This window comes from Oratosquilla oratoria, chromosome 23 (assembly GCF_046742065.1).
Source record: "Oratosquilla oratoria isolate Oo_2021 chromosome 23, ASM4674206v1, whole genome shotgun sequence".
NCBI classification, from domain to species: Eukaryota; Metazoa; Arthropoda; class Malacostraca; order Stomatopoda; family Squillidae; genus Oratosquilla; species Oratosquilla oratoria.
In genome coordinates this window covers 45,412,056-45,433,548 of record NC_134799.1, presented here as the reverse complement: position 1 = coordinate 45,433,548, position 21,493 = coordinate 45,412,056, and the positions used below count along the sequence as shown (strand labels likewise).

The following is a 21,493-nucleotide window of genomic DNA, read 5'->3' as shown; positions in this document are numbered from 1 at the left end:
AGTGGCCCAAGAAACTCCACTAGTAAAATTTTTCCATCTAGAAGTTTTGCTATTTAGAACAACCCTCTTGTTACGATTGTTTAACCAATTACTATTCCAGCTTAATGGGCTACCACTTATTCCGTGTATAGCTATTTTAGCAAGTAGTCTTTCGTGCGACACCCGAACCTGAACCACCGATGACGTAACAGAACTGCACATACAGTATATCCTTTATTGTCGTTACTTTCACAAGATTTTTGTTGACACAGTCCCTTTTATTAGTAGGGAATTGGTGTGCATTAAATAATATAATTCAATAAAGAAATGTATAGTTACCTCCACTACTATCGGGATTCACGTACTCTGACTACACTGTTTGTTTACATCGCTTAAAACAGTGGTGCTATCATTAACTTCAGCATCTTCACATGTTATAAGTAAAGACAACTGTGCATCCAGTGAGACCGTGGGAGACAATATAGAATCACACTCCAACCTTCTCCAACGACTGGCATTACTTTTATCTATTAGAAAACCGGTTTCTCTTTCTCAAATGAGAGTACCCCGCGTTTTCACTCGCACGTCCGTCCAGCGGATCCAACTGTAATTGTGTTTTGTCTTGGTCCTCGTTTCAGAGATGTAGTAAGCGTCTCCAAGCCATTAGGCGCCTGGGAACCTTCCATTCTACCGGGAATTGTCACACGGGCTACAATCGCCAACTTATATTCTCTGTCGTCAACTTCGGGAAGTGCTAATGATCACTGGCGAAACGCTCTCGCAAGCGCTCTGTGTACTTTCTCGACACTGCTCTCCACTCCCGGCTGTGTTTTTCCTATATTTCATCATTTTTACTTCTTGTTGATGCTCCATTTTCTTTCTTAATTATTGTATACAGTACCTGGAGCTGCGACTGCCTCCAGAGGCATGTGGAAAAGACCGATCTGCGAGCAGATAGACGACGATGAAGGGGGCATCTGCATGGTGTCACGCCTAACGGGAGAAAAGTCCTTCCTTTAATTTTTCCTTATTTTTTCTTCTAGATCAGATCTATTATTCGTTTTGTTTATTATTTTATCAAGTGTTGAATCTCATTCCACTTTGTCTGTTAAATTTCATGTTTAAAACCTTTCTTTTTATTAGATAAAGGAGATAGATAGATAGATAGATAGATAGATAGATAGATAGAGAGAGAGAGAGAGAGAGAGAGAGAGAGAGAGAGAGAGAGAGACAGAGAGAGATTTTATTTTATCTTATTAATTTATTACGCCAAGGCGTCAGTCGGTACATGGATATACAAGCACAAAATGTTAGTATAATGCGTCAGATGGATACACAATCAATAGTAGTACAATGTATATGAGTCAGAGCCTCAATATTGTCATATCGATAATAGCAACATAACATTGAGTACAATGTGATAGTCTTAGTAATAAATGACAGCAGTGAGGACAATAAATCCCACAACTAAGCGCAGTACAATCACAAACATTTGACAAACATAGGACATAATGGTAGTGTGCATAGACAGACCTAAATGACATACATGGTGCGCAATATCATGGCCATCGATGTGAGGGGCGCAAAAGGTAAGAGAGAGATTTTTTTTTGTTTTAATAAATTTATTACGCCCGTGGGCGGCAAACAATAGTACATCTATCACAGCATTGTGTTAGAGGACATGTCATATATTATAAACATTCTTTAAATGGAGACATAATACAATAATCATTCAGGATTCCCCGAAATGGTGATGGCGGGACAGTGGTACTATGTAAGTGTTTACATATAATCATCATGCCCCGTCTCCGGGGAATATTGTCTGTCACTATGGGTCACTGGAGACAATAATACCAAGGGTGTTCGTATTACGACGGTTACACAGCCCGTACGGTGATCACCGTGGCATATCATCCGTCTGGGAGCCCCGTCACACAGGTCGACTCCCAAGTCCGAGCCGAGCACTGACATATATTGTGTCTTCGTACTGGTCTTGCGTCGGCGTTACTTGTGGCGGTTGGGTAGGAGGTGGTCGTATGGGGATATCGGTAGACCGTTCCGCATCTTTCGGTGTGTTGACATGGCATGAGTGGCTGCGTGTACTCGTATCTTGTTTTAAGGCATGATAGGGTGAGCATTGCGCGTGACGTCCATGACGTAGGTATAGGCTGCCTTGGTAAGATGGTCCACCGATTAATAAATTCATTGCTTCTGAGGGCGACAAACAATAGTATATTAGTCATATTGTTATGGAAAGAGATACAAAAGAAGGTATGATTGGATTTAACAATCAAAATCCACCAAAATGGGGGTGGCGAGCTAGGAGTGTATCTAAGTTGTCGTCACTAAGTAAATATTTACATACAGTTATCACGTCTTGTCTCTGTGGAATACTGTCTGTCACAATGGGGCATTGGAGACAGTAATGTTCAAGAGTGTTGGCGTTAGGGCGGTTACAAAGCCTGCATGATGAGTAATGTGGCATATCTTCCGCCTGGGAGATTTGCCACACAGGTCGATATCCGAGTCTGAGCCGAGCACTGACAACATTGTGTCTCCGTACCATGGGTCCGCGTCGGCGATATTTGTGGCGGCTGGGTAGGAAGTGGTCGTGGTGTTGAATGGAGACACTGGTGGCTCGTTCCGCATCCCTTCGGCGTGTTGTTATGGTGTGAGTGGCTGCGTGTATTCTGTTTTTGAGGCATGTGAGAGAGGGTACTACGCGTTCGTTATCTGAGACGAAGGCACAAGCTGCTTTGGCAATACGGTCCACTGTGTCGTTGCCAGCAAGGTCGACGTGTGAAGGCACCCATATGAGAGATACGGCCATAGATGCTTCATGAACAACGGCGAGTTGGGTCAGTATGGCCTGCACAACACGATAGTAGTTGGGTCTGGGTGAGGAGAGGGCGTGTAGAGCTGGTTGGGAGTCACAAACGATCACACCATTTACGTTATAGTCTACAAGATATGTTACTGCGTCGAGGATTCCGTGTAGCTCACAAAACGTGGAGCTTGATGTGACAGGTAACCTGCGGCCAATCCATCCAGCTTCCACAGGTGGCTGTAAGGTGGGTGAGTACATGGCACACGCTGCTCTTCCATCAGCCTGTACTGAGCCATCCACGTAGATGACATGCGCTGCGGGGATCTTTGAGGATACGCTGTCGATGGTCTCTAGTGCTAGTTGCTTTTGAAGTGCAGGAAGGTCATCTTTGGAGGTTGGTGTGTAGGTGACGTTAGGGAGGGAGATTCGCCACGGGGGCAAGTCGGGTTCAACCGTTTCTTCAGGGACGTGAATGTCAAGGTTTCTGAGTGTGTTGCACACTGTAGTGACGAGGTTGCGGCCTCCTGGTCGAAGTGGGAGGCGGGGTGCACTGTCAGGTTCGAGCGACGCTCTGATGGTAGCTGTAAAGTTTGGGGACAGATAGGGCGATCGGAGGCATTTTACAGAGAGAATGGCCATGTTAGCATATATTCTCTCTACAAGCGAGGGTAGACCAAGTTCACTTTGCATGTTAACGATGCGAGTCGAAGGAGGGCAACCTAAGATAAATCTCATTACTCTATTTTGGAATTTTTCGAGAGGTTCCAAAGCTCTCCTGGGAAGTTGACAAAGGGCAGGTGATAAGTAGTCAACGAGTGATCGAAGAAATGTGGTGTATAGAGTTCTGACCATTGGTAATGAAGCGCCGGTGGAATTTGTGGCAAGCCACTTGATAGGGGTAAAACGGGCCTGCAGACGATCAAGGAGATCATTAACAAGGGGATGGATACGTTGTCGAGTCGGTATGGGTGGAGTGATCCGGGCTGGTACTCCAAGGTATGTGTACTGTGTGCAATGAGGGATAACATCACTTCCCATGTTGAACGTCGGTAGTGCTTGGAGAGTACGAGATGAAAATATTCTGTCCTTCTCAGGGGAAATGATGAGACCACAAGCGGTAGTTGACGTGTAGAAGCCATTTAGGACGAATTGGAGGTCAGCGGGCGAGTTGGAATGGATATAGATGTCGTCCGCGTAGCAGAGAAGGGTTGTACCGGGAACGTTAGGAAGAAATGAGTGTAAGCGGTGCATCAAGACGTTAAAAAGAAATGGACTTAGTACGCCACCTTGCGGGGTACCGAGTTTGAACTGCTCGTAGGAACTGCACACACCTCGAAAGAGAACACGTGACTTCCTGTTACTCAGATAACCTCGAATCCATCGAAGGAGGTTTCCTTGCACTCCGAAGGTAACCAGCTGGTCAAGAATTATTTCATGGTTGGCTACATCGAAAGCACTTTTAAGGTCCAGGAAGGCAACTACGCTGGTGGGAGAGAGGCGGGTGTAGAGCTCAGTAAGGCAGTGGTGCGTACTTCGACGTGGGAGGAAACCATACAGCTGCGGCGAGAGTTGACCTTGTAGACGATTCATGAGCCGGGCAAGGATGATACGTTCAAGCATCTTGCTGAAGCATGAAGTTAGGTAAATGGGCCTGAATTTATCAGTACCTGGTTTCGGTATCGGGACAATCGTGCTTAAAGTCCAGGCTGCAGGTACATGTCCACGTAGGATGCAGAGGTTGAAGAGGCGAAGGAGGGGGTTGCCAGGAACTTCCAGTAGGAGTCGGAGCACTTGGTATGTAATGCCGTCATCCCCGGGGGCAGAAGTTTTTGTATTAGCCATGGCTAGTCGTAATTCATTCTCCGTAATCGGGACGTCGTCTTCTTCATCTGGGTGGAGAAGTGCAGCCATTAGATGGAGATTACGGGTGTTGCGACGAGTGGAGAGTGCCTCTTGGATATGCGTAGGAAGATTGTTAGTCTGTGACTGTGACGACCATAAAGTAATGAGGTCCTGGGCGTAGGCGTCTGGACTGTGATGGAGGGCGCTGGGAGGTTGCTTCTTAACGACCCTTTTTACAAGGCGCCACATGGTCGCGATACTAGTATGGTGATTTATGGAATCAGTGTATTTCTGCCAAGACTCTGTGTAGGCACAGTTCTGGAGGGCGACCATATTATCCCGTGCTATTTGGTACTGATGTAAAGAATCAGGTGTGGGTTGCGTCTGAAAAGTATGACCAGTAGTCTGTGTAGCTCTCTCCGCTTGTATAATACGGTGGTCCAACGTCCATGAATGAGGTACAGGGCGGCGTGGTAGGTGAGCTTTGGTTACATAGCGGCTGTAGAAGTCGTGTGTGGTATTCACTAAGGACGTGTATAGTGCGTCGGGGGATAGGAAGTCAAATGTGGGAAGGAGATTAGAGATGTACGAAATATACGTAGGGCAATATTTAGGAGGAATGGATATACGGGTCCGGTGATGAGGAGTTGGAATCCGAGATGGTATGGAGTAGTATAAACTAAGAGCAATATGGTCGGAGAAGAGAGAAGGAATTGATTGACAGGCGACACGGGATGGCACGAGGCCAGACGTGATGATGTGGTCAACTGTGCCTCCACGTGCATGTGTGGCTCCACCAGTTTCCCATCGTGTGAGTCGGTACCGATGTATTTAGTTGAGTAGAGGGATTCCACTACGGTTGGGGACAGGGGAGGCATCACCAAGAGCAGGATGTCGAGCGTTGAAATCCCCCATATAAATCACTCCATGATTTGTAGGTACTGGGAGGGCAACAAGATTAATAACACCAGGGGCAGAGTATACGTTGCAAAGTCGAAGTTTACCATTGCCCACAGTGACTTCAATTAACTGAAAGGTCATAGTAGTATCCCTGGAGCATCGAAGGAGCTTGTGTGGCATGGATGCGTGGACGTAAGAAATGAGGCCATTCCTGGCTGGATGTATGTACGAGACATAGCCAGACAGCGTAGGTGCCGTGTCGCATGGCTGAGTACCACCGGGAAAGGCTTCTTGAATAAATATTATCTGGGGGTGATGGCGATGGACATATGTCCTCAGTGCAGTGAGTTTCGTGTTATGGCGTATTCCGAAAGCATTCCAGGAGATGACGTGAAGCGATACGAGATCAGAGAATCTTATTACTATGTGCTTTGCGAGAGCCGGAAGAGGTTGGTGTTTGAATGTGGGCGCTGCCAGGCGGAGCATGGGTAGAGGAGTTCAAAGGCGACGAGAGCTTCTCTAGATGGGAGGCAACTGTATCAAGTCGCTCTGTAAGGGCTGTGACAGAGGTGATAACAACTTTGTGAGATTCAACTAGACTGGCAAGTGTGGTTGCTGTGGTAGCCTGTTGGTTAACTAAACTTTCGGTACGGGCATCTATGGCATCGAATCGCTTCGTGAGGGCTGAACAGCGGGATTCGAGAGATGCAACAGCTTGGCGAAGAGCTTGTACTTCAGCAGAGTCCGTGGTGCTGGGCGTCGTGAGAGAGGTGGCTGGAAGTGGTGGTGGTAGTGATGATAGTGGTGGTTCAAGTCTTTGGGAAGTGGCCGTGGGTGTTCGCTTAGTACAGCCATGCCAAACGTTGACCCCTGGTTTATGGCATCGGGGGTACTTTCATCGGGATGTGTCTGGTGGTGGGGATATGGAAAGTTCTGAGGTAGATGTGGAGTCGTCGGACGTGGTGGGTGGAGTGGGTGGGCGGTGAGGGCAGGAACGAGTGTCATGATTCTCCGCGCACCAGGCACACTTTGCGGGAGCGGAACAGTATCTTGAAATATGTTTAAAGCCCCAGCATTTATAGCACCATGGAATTTCATCTTTCATTTTGCGAAGCTCTCAGGGAGGGAGGAAAGGTAGGAAGGGGAACTCTAAGGTAGGCGGCGGTGGTTCAAGTAGGCTCCACGTGATGACTAGTCGGTTGATTGGCGTCCCATTTTGGACGAATCTGCGAGCTGTATGTATCCCTGGATATTCCTTGGCATGAGAGGCATCGATGCTGACAGGGTATCGAGTGAGGAGGTACGTAGGGAATTTACGTGGTCTTTCCGTGGAGTCCTGGATGACTAGGCGTAAAGATAATATTTCCCCACTCGTGATACTTTTAATGATGTCTTGTCGTTGTCTTGAAACATAGACAAAACGAGATGTAATAGCTGACATCTTCACCTCAGCCAGCTCACGATCGAGACGGAAAGACTTGGCAACGTTGGAGAGCCACCGAAGTTTCACGTCACAGCTTGAGTTGTCAGGGAAAGTTAATTTGACATATTTCTCTCTGGGAGCAAAGGCAGGAGCCTGTGACGGCGAAGTATAGGACGAGATTGGGGGGGTAGGGGTGGGAGATGGTGTGATATCATAAGCTTGTGGCTCTGTCATTGGATTCTTCTTCGATGATTTAGCAGCAGGAGAAGGTGGTGGGCTGCTATTATTGGAGACTTCATTTAGAGTGCGTTTAGCGGGGGTAAATGGTTGTGGTGTAGAGTTGCCAGATGCAGGAGAATTCCCTTGAGCGTGATGGTTGTAAGTCGTAAGTGGGGGGCCATATGTTAATTGGATTTTCATCGTCACTCATAGCGAGATCGGCTTCAACGATGGCAATAGCCTGTGGCCCTGAGTAGTCCATGATTACCACACGTTAAGATTATTCACAGGAGTTCAGGATTTATGAGGCAGTATGCGGGGAGAGCGATTCATCCATGTCGTCACAAACCTCTTACTGCGCATGCGCAGACTTGGCCGCCCCTGACCAGGAAGGTCGGAGGGATAATGTTTTCACAGTTATAGACTAAATTAGTTAATGTTCACACACCGTGATGACAAAAAATGGTAGAGGTGGTCTTATAATATCTCACAGCACACAACGAAGGGTTGGAACACAATAACACTGCCGGAATTCTAACAAAGAGCACGGAGCTCAAAACTGTAGGCCCGGTCACACGCCATATTTGTTTTCCAATCCGTAAGAGAGAGAGAGAGAGAGAGAGAGAGAAAAAATTCTCTCCCCTCTCCCCTTTTTCCCTCCTTTTCCTTTCTTCTTCCTTCCCTTTTCCTTCTTTTTGGTATAGTCTGAGTACGTAAACATACAATTGGAATACATATAATAATGGTTATGGGAAGCAACAAATCTAGACAGAATGTGCCGAGTAACACCACGAGAGGATGCACTCGACATCACATGACGCCCCTCCCCCCCAGGTTGAATAACCTGAGGAAGTAGAGGAATGCTGTCGATTCAAGACCTCATTCTCCTGCGGTGCTCCTCGACTCAGCAAATAATACAGCAGGCACGAACATTCGATAAACAAAAGTCATAATGGCAGTGTACATAGACATACGTAAGGAACATACACAGTAAACAGTATCACTGAAGGTCACCGATGAGAGGAGCGCAAAAGGAAAAAAAAAATACATTAAACAATCTATAAATTGAGTGTGAGTGCATAAGTATTCTAGTGGAATACAAACGGTAATGGGTATGAGCAGCAATAATATTTGTCAGAATGGGCTGTGTAACACCACAGGAGGACATAACCAATATCACACAACGACGCCCTCCCCCCCCCCTCCAGGCTGAACAAGCTGTGGAAGCAGAAGAAAAGTGTAGTTGACCCAGGACCTCACCCTTCTGCAGTTCTCCTCGACTTAACCAATAATACAATCAATAACCACCGAAGTGAGGAAAACGGGTAAGTATTATGTCAAGGTTGTCAGCCTCGAGCAAGAACGTGCAGATTTGAATCAAGGTCTGACCTCTTGGTAGAAGATCTCTTACTGTGGGGCACTGAAGACAATAGTGCTCTAGGTTGTTAGCATTAGGGCTGTCGCATAGTTTACAGGTGGTGTACTGTGGCATGTCAAGAGTGTGGGTGACCTGCCACAAAGGCCGATACCCCATCCTGAGTCGAGCACTAATTACATTGTGTTTTCGCACAATTAACCCGCGTTTGCGATACTTGTAGCGACTGTGGAGAAAGTGATCATGATGTTGTATGGACACACTGTTGGCCTTCTCTGCATTTCTGCGTCACATCGTCATGTCAAACCCAACTGAGTGGATGATGTTTCGTAGACATCAGAGGGAGGGCTCGGCATCCCGTACATGTCTATCTGCTATACAGGCCGCCTTAGTGATACGATCCACCGTGTCGTTGCCATGTACTCCAATGTGGGAGGGTATCCATACAAACGGTATGGTAAGAGAAGCATCATTTGCAGCAGCAAGTTGACATAGGATTTCATTCACAACACGGCTGCAGATAGGTCTTGGTGAGGATAGGGCGTGCAGGGCTGATTGGGAGTCACAAATAATTATCCCGTTCACACGATGTCGAATAAGGAGAGTCACAGCATCCAAGCTTGCATTCAGTTCACAGTAGGTGGAGTTCGATGAGGTGGGCAGTCTGCGGCCAATCCATGAATCATCTGGTACAGGAGGCTCCAAGTTTGGGGAGAAGATGGCATACGCTGCTCTTCCATCTGCTTGCACAGAACCATCTACGTAGACGTGGTGTGCCATAGGCACAGACGTAGATATACCAGCAATAGTCTCCAGAGCTAACTGTTTCTACATGGGGGATAGGCATCTTTCGAAGTTGGTGTAAATGTGACAGCAGGGAGGGGGACACGCCATGGTGGTAAATCAGGGGGTTCCGCATTCGTAGGCACATCGATGTCCAGGCCACGAAGAATATCACTCACTACCCTGATGAGGGTATGTCCGCCTGCTCGAAGTGGGAGTCTGGGTGCGTCCGGACCCAGTGACGTACTTATGACATCAGTGAAGTGTGGAGCAAGATTGGGGTAGTGGAGACACTTGACAGTGAAATAGGACACAATGGCATAAATCCTCTCCACTAGAGGAGGTATGTTGAGTTCTAACTGCATGTTCACATCACGGGTAGAGAGAAAACACCCCAGGATAAACCTCATGACTCGATTCTGGAATTTTTCAAGTGGCTCGAGCGCTGGTTTAGGAAGTTGACACAAGGCAGGGGGTAGATAGTCGACTATTGACCGAAGCAGTAGGATGTAGAGAGTCCTTGCCACTGGGATGGAGATACCTACAGCATTGTTGGCAAGCCACTTGATAGGTGCAAAGCGGGGCTCCAGACGGTCAAGAAGGCTTTTCACGAGGGGGTGAATTCGTTGACGCGCAGGTGTAGCTGGGGTGATTCGGACTGGTGCTCCCACATATGTGTACTGTGCGCAGTGAGGGATGTCATGACCACCCATAGTGAATACAGGCAGAGCTCTGGCATTGCGTGAAGTGAAAATCCTGCTTTTCTCTGGGGAGAAAAGGAGACCACAGGAGGTAGCGGCCATGTTGAAATCAAGGAGCATGCGCTGAAGGTCATGAGGTGAGGTGGAGTGGATGCATATGTTATCCGCATAGCAGGTGATAGTAGTACCGGGGATGATAAGAAGGAGGGAGAGTAGACGATGCATCAGGATATTGAATAAGAAGGGACTTAGCACACCTCCCTGCAGGGTGCCCAGTTCGAACGGTTCATAGGAACTGTACGACCCTTTGAAGTAGACACGTGATGTTCTATTACAAAGGTAACCTCGAATCCATTTTAGTAGGTTCCCCCCGAACTCCAAAGTCCATCAGTTGGTCAAGGAAATTTCCCTGTTGGCTATATCGAAGGCAGATTTGAGGTCCAAGAAAGCAACCACACTGGTGGGGGAGAGACGTATGTAGAGTTCAACAAGGCAGTGGTGTGTGCTCCGTTGCGGAAGGAAACCATAAAGACTGGGGGAGAGCTTATCTAGTAGTCGGTGCATCAGTCGGGCAAGAAGGATGCGTCCAAACACTTTGCTAAAACATGAGGTGAGAGAGATAGGCCTAAATTTGTTGGTGCCAGGTTTCGGTATAGGAATGATAGTGCTTTTGATCCAGGCTGAGGGCACATGCCCCAGGCGAAGGCAGAGATTGAAGAGCTGTAGTGGGGGGTTACTAGGAACATTCAGAAGGAGACGAAGGACTTGATAAGTGAGGCCATCCTCACCAGGGGCAGAAATCTTAACCCTAGCAAGAGCACGGTGTAGCTCGTCCTCGGTGAATGGGATGTCATCTTCTTCATCTGTCTGTAGTAACGCACCCATTAGGCGGAGGTTACGAGAGCTGCGGTGGGAGGACAGTGCCTCTTGGACATTCCCAGGAAGGTTGCGAGTTTGTGACTGCTCTGACCAGGTAGTAATAAGATCCTGTGCATACCCAAGCGGACTGTGGTGCAGAGTGCAGGCGGACTTCTTCTTGACAACCTTCTTTATAAGATGCTACATAGTGCCCGTGTTAGTCTGATGGTTAATACTATCTGTAAATTTCTGCCAAGACTCTGTGTGCACGCATTTCTGAAGGGCAACCAGGTCATCCCTGGCCAGCTGATAATGGTGCAGGTGTTCAGGCGTGGGATGCCTTTGAAAGGAAAGCCCAGCATCCACCGCTATTCTTTCTGCTTGGGCAATACGCTGATCCAGTGTCCAGGAACGGGTCTCAGTGCGACGCTGAATGTGTGGTCGGAGCACGTAGTGCGTGTAGAAGTCATGTGTAGAATTCACCAGTGAATCGTATAGGCTGTCAGGAGAATGAAGATCAAAAGTGGGAAGGAGGCGAGAAATATACGAGATGTATGTGGGGCAGTATTTAGGAGGGATAGAGATGCGGGTACGGTAATGGGGGATGGAAGCTTGAGCCTGTAGGATGGAGTATGTTAGGCTAATAGCAACATGGTCAGAGAAGAGAGAAGGGATAGATGAGCAAAAGACATTGGATGCCACAAGACCTGCAGTGTTAATGTGATCTATAGTACCTCCACGAATGTGTGTGGCACCACCAGTATCCCAACGTGTTAGGCGATATCGGCGAATGTAGTCTAGCAGGGGCCTGTCAGCGCGGTTGGGAGTGGGAGATACGTCTCCAAGAGCAGGGTGCCTTGCGTTAAAATCCCCCATATAGATCATTCCACTATCTGTAGGTATAGGGAGGGCTGGTAAATTAATCAAACCGGGAGCAGAGTAGACATTGCACAACCGAAGAGTACTATTTCCTATGGTAATCTCAAAGAGCTGAAAGGTCATATCAGGTTGCGCAGAGGAATCAACGAGCGTGTGAGGCAGGGATGATTGAATGTAGGTAATGAGGCCATTTCTGGTATAGTGTACATATGAGACATACCCTGTGAGCAAAGGAGCCTCCTCCCCATGTGGAGCACTACCAGGAAAGGCCTCTTGTATAAATATGACTTGTGGAGGATGTTGATAAACATAGGTTTTAAGTGCCGTGAGTTTAGAGGAGTGTCTAATACCAAAGGCATTCCAGGAAATGGCATGAAAACGAATGTGACTAGCGAAGTTTAGTCTTATTGTGGCGGGGGGCAGAAGTGGGTAGGGCACTACCGGGTGGAGTACTGGGCAAGGAGGACCTGTGCTGCACACTAGTTAACTTTTCAAGGTGGGAGGCGACCTTGTCAAGTTTATCAGTAAGAGTTGTGATGACAACCTGATGTGATTCGACCAGACTTGCTAAAGAGTTTGCAGTAACAGTTTGCTGGGCGATGATACTGTCTATACGGGCATCTATGGTGTCAAAACGAGCCGTGAGAGCAGTGCAGCGGGATTCCAGGGTGGCAACTGACTTACGGAGAGCAATGATGTCAGGTGACTCAATGTGACGTGGAGATGAGTGTGCGGGTGGTGGCGGAGGTGGTGGGGTATGACCTGTTGAAGTGTTACGGGACCGTTTGATACAGCCGTGCCAGACGTTAACCCCAGGCATTTTGCACCGAACACACTTCCACTGTGAGGAGTCAGGCTGTCGCAGAGGCGAGGGATTTGGTGGGGCATCTCCAGCAGCAATAGCAGTAGATGAAGCAGGAGGAACACTGTGCGGGCAGGAGCGTGTATCGTGGTTAGCAGCACACCATGCACATCTGGCCGAAGCAGAGCAATAGCGCGAGATATGTCCTATGCCCCAGCATTTGTAGCACCAAGGCTTCTCGTCCGTCATCCTGCGTAATTCACAGGGAGGGAGGTACGGGAGAAAGGGAAACTCAATAACAGGTGGTGGGGGTTCAGGGAGACTCCAGGTGTTGACAATACGGTTTATAGGATTCCCGTCCTGGTGGAACCGTCGAGCAGTGTGCACACCTTGTAGAGTCTTGGCAAGGGAAGGATCAATAGAAGTAGCGTACCGAGTAAAGAGGTATGTTGGGAACTTACGGGGTCGCTCAAGTGAATCCTAGATAACACATCGCATGGAAAGAAAATCACCACTTGTAACACTGTCTATGATGTCCTTGCGACGCCTCGATACGTAGACATAACGTGACGTGATATAAGACATCTTCACTTCAGCCAACTCTCGATCGAGATGAAACGCTTTGGTGACTTCAGTAAGCCAACGGGGTTTCACTTCACAGGAGGGGTTATCTTGGAAACTCAGCTTGACATAATCCTCCCTGGGAGCAAAGGCTGGAGCAGCTGACGGGAGTGATGGGGTGGCAGGAGTGGGTACCGGAAGGGGAAGGGGACGGGGCAAAGGTCTGTCAGAGGTTACAGGTTGCACAGTGTCTTTGTCTGTCTTGTGAGTCTTGGCAACAGGTGATGTTGAGGTACTACTGGCGTTAGATCTAAGGTCTATAGTGCGTTTAGAGGAGGTAGAACTCGGATGTAGGGGGTAAGAGAACACCACTCCTCCTGTCGGCTGCTGATGTTCCCTGTGCGGAAGATAAGGCCAGTTCTATGAAGCCTGTTCCTCCTCGTCACTTACGGCGACGTCAGCCACGACATCCATCACTGTGGAAGGACCAGAATAGTTCATGGTGCCTGGTGAGGTGGTAATGTTGGCTACAATTAGGGATATCAACGGTTGGGTAGGACAGTCATTGCGTCACTCGCCTCGTACTGCGCATGCGCAGTTTGAGGAAAATTGTTTGTAGGTGTCCCGGCCCGGTGCACGATTTCAGATCGTAATTTTAACAAAGTTTAAGAATTTGCCAACACTAAGATGACACTACATCAATCACTGCGTCTTCTTGTAGGCCTCGGCCTAGTCTCGAGAGAGAGAGAGAGAGAGAGAGAGAGAGAGAGAGAGAGAGAGAGAGAGAGAGAGAGAGAGAGAGAGAGAGAGAGAGAGAGAGAGAGAGAGAGAGAGAGAGAGAGAGAGAGAGAGAGAGAGAGAGATACAGACAGTCAGATAGATATATATATATAGAGGGGGAGAGACAGATAAAGATAGAGACAGAGATAGAGATAGAGATAGAGATAGAGATAGAGATAGAGAGATAGAAATAGAGATAGAGATTGTGTGTTGGTCGAGGGCTAATAATACACACTGTAGGTTCTTAAGTACATTCAGCCTTAAACACTAATACAGTTACAAGAAGATACAATATAATAACAGAGTCAAAGATAGCGCCCATGCGTAACTCCGCGTCCCCTCTACGGTCTCTCACTCAAGCACTGTTGCTAAGCACCATGCATGCCTACCCCGGGCATGCGAGTTGCCACATGTCGCCAGACGGGGATATCAATAACCCACACCTCCCTTCCCCCTTTCGCGCCCGCAGACTTTAGTCACGGGCGGACAATCTGCGCTGGAGTCTCTTGGAGCGAGGCAAATCAGCACGTGGGTCCTCGCTATGGGCCTCGTGTGGATGGGAAGGGGTGCAGGTGACAGGTCGCAAGAAGTGGCGGTTACGCTGCAACACGCGGCCACTTGTGGTGCGTATTTCATAGGTCCTGGCTTTGCCAACGCGCATAACAATGCCGACCTTGTCCCAGCGGTGGGTCTTCGGGTTCTGGATCCGAACGTGCTGGCCGACGTGCAGCCTGGAGAGTTCACATGCATGGCTGTCATACCGAGCTGCAGCATCCTTGGCCTGGGTTGCTGCGCGGCGGTCGCATTCCTCCGCTTTGGTCTGCCACTCTGTGGAGAAAGCATCTGGGTGGGCCGGAACGCAGGAGCGGAGGGGGTGGCCATATAACACCTGAGCTGGGGAACGACCAGTGAAGTTGGGAGTGTTCCGAAGTTCCAGGAGGCCTCGGTCGAATTCCTCGCAATCTATGTTGCCTGAAGGGGCCACCTTGAGGATGAGGTGCTTGATGGCCTTCACGGCGGCCTCGGCATGGCCATTGGATTGCGGGTAGTGAGGTGATGTGACAATGTGTCGCACACCCCATCGTGCTGCAAAGCTCCTGAACTCCTGGCTGGTGAACTGGGGGCCTCCGTCTGTTCGCAAGCGAAGGGGAACACCAACTTCCCGGAAGTAGTTGCAGAACATGCGGATGGTGTTGGACGACGTCGTATCGCCTTTGCAAGGGACGACCACAGGCCAGCCGGAGAGTCTGTCAGCGATGACAAGGAATGACTTGCCTGCAACTGAGAAGAAGTCCGCTGAGACAGACTCAAAGGGCCTTGTTGGGTGGTCGTCGCTGAGTATGGGTTCCTTCTGCTGGCTAGGTTGGAGATACTGGCAGGGTTCACACGACTGGACCGTGTTTGCAATGTCCGAATTGATGCCTGGCCAGAAGACAGTTTGACCTGCCCGGCGTTTTGTCGCCTCCACGCCCCTGTGGCTATCATGAAGACGGGCCAGGATGCGGTGGCGAAGGGCGTTAGGAACCACAATTCTCATGCCGTAGAGGACGAGGTCACCATCGGCATGGAGGTTATCCCGAATTTTCCAGTATGGGAGCAAGGGCCTAGGAAGGGCATAGCGGTCCGAGGGGAATCCGGACGTCACACAGCGATGCAATTGGACGTAGTCTGGGTCGGTCCTAGCTGAGTCACGTAACTCCTCCAGAGTCCTATCTTCATCTACGTGGGACTCTGTCACAGCTCTCACCGTGGCTATCGTATGGAGGGATGCAATGGAGTCGGTGCAGAGTGTGTAGTCTTCCGGCGCTGGGTAGCTCACTGGGGCACGGGATAGGGCGTCCGGGATGCGAAGATCCTTTCCGGCACGCCATACTGCTGTGAAGATGTATGGGGGACACCTTCTCCTTCAGGTGGATTCGCATTGGTGATCCCACCATGGGCTTAAGTGGTGTGGACTGAAGAGCTGCTTTAGCCACCAGAACGTCCTTAAACTCCTTTAAGAAGTACTCCTTCACGTCTGAGGGTGGTGTGGAGGCAGAGAATGGGAGTTCCACACACTTCTTAACGTGCTTCACCTCCAATATTGGCTTAGGGAATTCCTTGGGAATGATGGCCAATGCCTTGCAGTGGCTGAAGGAGAGGAGTGGGGTCTGGATGTCCTTGTGTACTCGGATCTGAGCAGAGCACGACCGCTTACCTAAAGTAAGGGTAGCCGTGAGCGTGCCAAGGGCAGGAGTCATTTCAGATCCGTCGGCTGTGAGTGTGGTGGTCTGCAGGGAAGCGTGTAGTGTCCTTGTTGAAATGGAAAGGTTTCTCAAGTGCTGTGGTCCTATCACAGTGATATCCGCACCGGTGTCTGGGATCATCTGCAAGTATGACGATTTATCACCGTGTGTGATAAGGACGCTGACGTGTTGAGGCACCGCAGGGCTGGGGCTAGGAGACATCACTCGACGGCAGGACGGCTGTGGGGTTGGCGGGTGTTCCAAAACACGTCCACCGCCGGGGACCGGAACACCTCGCTTGTGTTTCTGACGGGTCTCCTGCTTGCAATAAGTGTCGAAGTGACCGATACGGGAACAGAGGCGGCACTGGGTCTTGCTAGCGGGACATTTGATCGTGGAAGGAAAGTGTCCCTGCCGACCACAGTTGCGGCAGGTAGCCTGAGCCGCAGGGCATGCTCCTGGCTCATGGTGCCTAGCACAGCACTGGCATGGGTCCGTCGCCTTCGATGTCGGTTGATTAGGGGTTTGCCGGAGGAAACTTTTCTGCTTCTTCCTTCTTTGGTGGTGGGTCAATGCTCTTACTTGTGCAGGTTGGGCACGAATATCAGACGTAGCACACCTGGCTGCTTCATAGGAGCGGCATGTATTGACCATGTCCTGCAGTGAGCACTTGTCGTCCAGGGATATGAGTCGCTGAATCAACTCATCATCCCGAACGCCCATAATAATCACCGACTTCAACTGAGTCTCTTCGCAAATTGGCGATTTACCAGGGCATATGTCGATCTCCTCGGCACTGCGACGCAACCTTACGTAGAAATCTGCAAATGTTTCGCCTTCCATCTGCCTGCAGCTAAGCAATCCCCTCCTGCGTATTTCCTCGTTCCGCAAGCCCTTGATGTGTACTTCCCGAGCAGCGACCACCTCATCGACGGTCTTGTCTGTAGAGGAAGGTATTTGCAGGGTATGCTCTAGGACACGTTGTGTTTCAAGGGTGAGACACATACGTAATTGTATGAGCTGCTTCTCATGGGGTAAGCTATACAGGTCGACCATGGTAGCGTAATCTTGCCAACGTCGCTTCCATTCGCGGAACAATTGGTAGGTGGCATCTGGTTTAACCCATTCAACTCCGATGACAAGATGTCTTGTCATTTGGTCAAATAAAACAAAAAATCATAATAAAACAGCAAAATGTTTGATGATCAAACAGCACCAGAAAAATATGACGTCGTCAGTCCTCCTCCTCGAGGAGGACTGACGACGTCATATTTTTCTGGTGCTGTTTGATCGTCAAACATTTTGTTGTTTTATTATGATTTTTTGTTTTATTTGACCAAATGACAAGACATCTTGTCATCGGAGTTGAATGAGAGTGGAGGTGGCGTCTGAGCAGTGGCCTTTTGAGTGGGTGGAGGGAGCGGGGGCTGACGATGACGGCTGTCATCGGAGGCCGCATGGTGCTCTGGGGGAGAGTGAGCGGGTTGCCGTTGCGGGTTTATCAATTTGAGCAGGGCGTCAAATCTAGCCTGGTCTTCTCGTCGTCTGCGTTCGTCTTCTGCTAACCTCGTCTCTTCAATCCATTTCACGAGGGAAAGCATGTCGGTCGGTGTGGTTGGTGGGAAGGATGCGGCCTGTTGCTCATTGGAAACATCTGGCTGCAATTCTTCCTCCTCTTGCTCGAGTGCTCCTGAACGAGTATTAGGCATTTCGCTAGAATAAAGCTAGTAGTACCCGTAATGAGCGGGTGAGTACGTAAGCTGGCGGGTACCTGGGGCCCAGTAGGCCTGCGGGCGTGTAAGCGAGGGAATGTATCGCGCACACGTCCTGCCAATGTTCAAATACAAGCGTCTCTCCGACAAAGAGGCAGCAAGATTTTCACAAACACCACTCACAATGCACTGCGACACTATATACTATACGGGGAGGCACTATAAACCACACGTGTAAGCACTAGACACCATACGAAGAGGCTCCAAGCATATACGCAGAATGGGTGAAGTAGATGAGCGCAATATGGCGGCGGAGCACTGCCAGTCACTAACGAACACGTGCATATGATGCCGTCGTTTGAAACACTTATGTTCTACGTACGAGCGTGTAACTCTGTCACTGGGACTGCACACTTCCGTGAGCCCTTGACGCACGCAATTATGATATGTGGGTCACGGTACACCCGAATAATGCAGGTATAGGCTGAGTTCATTGCGTTGCACTGCCCTGTATGCACTGTCAATGTTGTATATCACTGCGCCATGTGTGTGTTGGTCGAGGGCTAATAATACACACTGTAGGTTCTTAAGTACATTCAGCCTTAAACACTAATACAGTTACAAGAAGATACAATATAATAACAGAGTCAAAGATAGCGCCCATGCGTAACTCCGCGTCCCCTCTACGGTCTCTCACTCAAGCACTAGTGGTGGGCAGCTACCGGTAAAGTTACCGGTTTTATCGGTAACAACCTTGACGGTAGCTTACCGGCAAAAATTCTGCTACCGTTAAGGTTCCGTTAACCGATAAGCTATACCATAACACTCGGAGAGCGGTAAGCACGTCTCGGCTTGGTGGTACTGAGTGACGGTACTGACGGTAGTGGTGGGCAGCTACCGATAGTTACGGGTTTTATCGGTAACAACCTTGACGGTAGCTTACCAGCAAAAATTCTACTACCGTTAAGGCTCCGTTAACCGATAAGCTATACCGTAACACTCAGAGAGCGGTAAGCACGTCTCGGCTTGATGGTACTGAGTGACAATACTGACGGCCCACTGTACCGCTAATTTTACTGGTTAAACTTTTACCATTAAGCAAGTATGTACCGCTAAGGTCTCGGTAATTATTTTACCATTAAAACCGGTTTTTTTTTTGGCATTTTTGTCATTTTTTCTCAATAGAATTAATGTTATTTGTGTGATCAGCATACGAAATTATATTAATTGTGAAAGTTTCATCGAAAAATTCCGCGTGTCGCCAAATGAAGACTCACATATGTGTATATATATATATATATATATATATATATATATATATATATATATATATATATATGCTAGTGATGAAAATGCCAATATGCTTCTGTTTCTAAATAAGAATATGAACTAATTTGTATGAAAAGATAATTGAGGAAATAAATAAAATATATGCTAACAATGAAATCTAATATATCCTTGAGTACCTTGGTCTTTGGATCACGTGCTGGGCTAATTTGTATGAAATAAGTATTAAAACAAGGGAACATTAAAAGCAGTTTTTAGGAAAACATCTATTACAAATCAGTCAGTTTAGGTTAGTTTTTAAGAAAACATTTATTACAATTTAGTCAAAGCTTTATATGTGTATGTGTGTGTATTAACAAAACTCCCACTCCCACATGCACCCTCCAAACATAGACCCATGCATGCAGAGGCGGACAAAAGTTTATACACCACACCCACCCTCAGACACCCTCCTTTCACTCACTTGCGCGGTAGATAGCATACTAAAGTAGCACCAATTAAAGTATGACTTTTTCCCTTTACAATGTCATAACAATCAAAATAATATGTAAAATAGAACCAGACATATAGCTTATTAAAGAACAAAACCATTGATTTTTCAGGAGAGACAGTTAAAATGGGAGGCTGGATACTGTAGATAGGCGGCATGCTTTTACCTCTAACTTTGATAACGCACTGATATCTATAAAATTCAAAATCATATGTTTACTGTTGAGAATCATAGCTTGCTTCCGATTGGTGGGAGGAGTTGCCAGATATCTCCATAAACACAATATCGTAAACAAAATAGTACTGGCTATCGAAATTTTTACTTTATTTCAATATACAGAATATGCAATGGGGTTGTGACTACACACCATAGTAGGATGAAATTTGTTTAAAGATTTAAGTCATAAAGGCGACTACTACCTCACGAGACTTTTACCGGTAAAATACCGGTAATTCCGGTAACGGCATTGTTGTTAACCGGTAATTCCGGTACTGAGATTAGCGGTATTTGCCCAGCACTATCAAGCACTGTTGCTAAGCACCATGCATGCCTACCCCGGGCATGCGAGTTGCCACAGAGATAGAGAAAGAGATAGTGATAGAGATAGAAATAGAGATAGAGATAGAGATAGAGATAGAGATAGAAATATAGAGATAGAGAGATAGAGATAGAGAAAGATTTTTTTTTTCTTTTATAAATTTATTACGCCCGTGGGCGGCAAATAATAGTACATTAATTACAGTATATGTATTAGAGGACATGTCATCTATTACATACATTCTTTAAAGGGAAACATAATGTAATAATCATTCAAGATCCACCGAAATGGGGATGGCAAGATAGTGGTACGTCTTGTTTATCGTGTTTATATAATTGTTACATATAATCATCATGTCCTCTCTGTGGGAAATATTGTCTGTCACCATGTGTCATTGGAGATAATAATGTTCAAGGGTGCTCGCGTTAGGACGGATATACAGCCTGCATGGTGATCATTATGGCACATCATCCGTCTGGGAGCCTTGTCACACAGGTCGATTCCCAAGTCTGAGCCGAGTACTGACAACATTGTGCCTCCGTGCCATGGGCTTGTGTCGGTGATATTTGTGGCGGTTGGGTAGGAGGTGGTCGTATGGGGATATTGGTGGTCCGTTCCGCATCTTTTTAGTGTGTCGACATGGCATGAGGGGCTGTGTGTATCTTATTTTTTAAGGCATGATAGAGAGAGCACTGCGCGTTCGTTGTCTAAGACGTGGGTATAGGCTGCCTTGGTAAGACGGTCCACCGTTTAATAAATTCATTGCTTCTGAGGGCGACAAACAATAGTACATTAGTTATAGTATTATGGGGAGACACAAAAGGAGGTATGGTAGAATTTAACAATCAAAATTCCCCAAAATGGGGGTGGCGAGTTAGGAGTATAAGGTATCGTCACTAAGTAAATATTTACATAGAGTTATCACGTCTTGTCTCTGTGGAATACTGTCTGTCACAATGGGGCTTTGGAGGCAATAATGTTCAAGGATGTTGGCATTAGGGCGGTTACACAGTCTGCTTGATGAGTAATGTGGCACATCTTCCGCCTGGAAGACTTGCCACACAGGTCGATATCCAAGTCTGAGCCCAGCACTGACAACATTGTGTCTCCGTACCATGGGTCCGCGTCGGCAATACTTGTGGCGGCTGGGTAGGAAGTGGTCGTGGTGTTGTACGGAGACACTAGTGGCTCGTTCCGCATCCCTTCGGCGTGTTGTTATGGTGTGAGTGGCTACGTGTATTCTGTTTCTGAGGCATGTGAGAGAGGGTACTACGCGTTCGTCGTCTAAGACGAAGGCACAGGCTGCTTTGGC

At 47.9% G+C, this 21,493-nt stretch overlaps 1 protein-coding gene across 1 annotated transcript; it reads right to left on the bottom strand.

Moving 5' to 3' along the window:
* Nucleotides 1-8,901: 8,901 nt before the first annotated feature.
* Nucleotides 8,902-10,061, bottom strand: LOC143037784 (uncharacterized). The gene is made up of 2 exons (XM_076206337.1): nucleotides 9,531-10,061; nucleotides 8,902-9,393 (listed from the first exon to the last, which is right to left on the bottom strand). The coding sequence occupies exons 1-2, from the start codon at nucleotides 10,059-10,061 to the stop codon at nucleotides 8,902-8,904; spliced, it is 1,023 nt and encodes a 340-aa protein (XP_076062452.1).
* Nucleotides 10,062-21,493: the final 11,432 nt, after the last annotated feature.

Coding starts and splice junctions, on each gene's coding strand:
- LOC143037784 (XM_076206337.1), bottom strand. CDS start 10,061: ATGGGTGGTCATGACATCCCTCACTGCGCACAGTACACATATGTGGGA. Junction 9,394..9,530: donor GCGGACATACCCTCATCAGG/GTAGTGAGTGAT, acceptor TCCCCCATGTAG/AAACAGTTAGCTCTGGAGAC.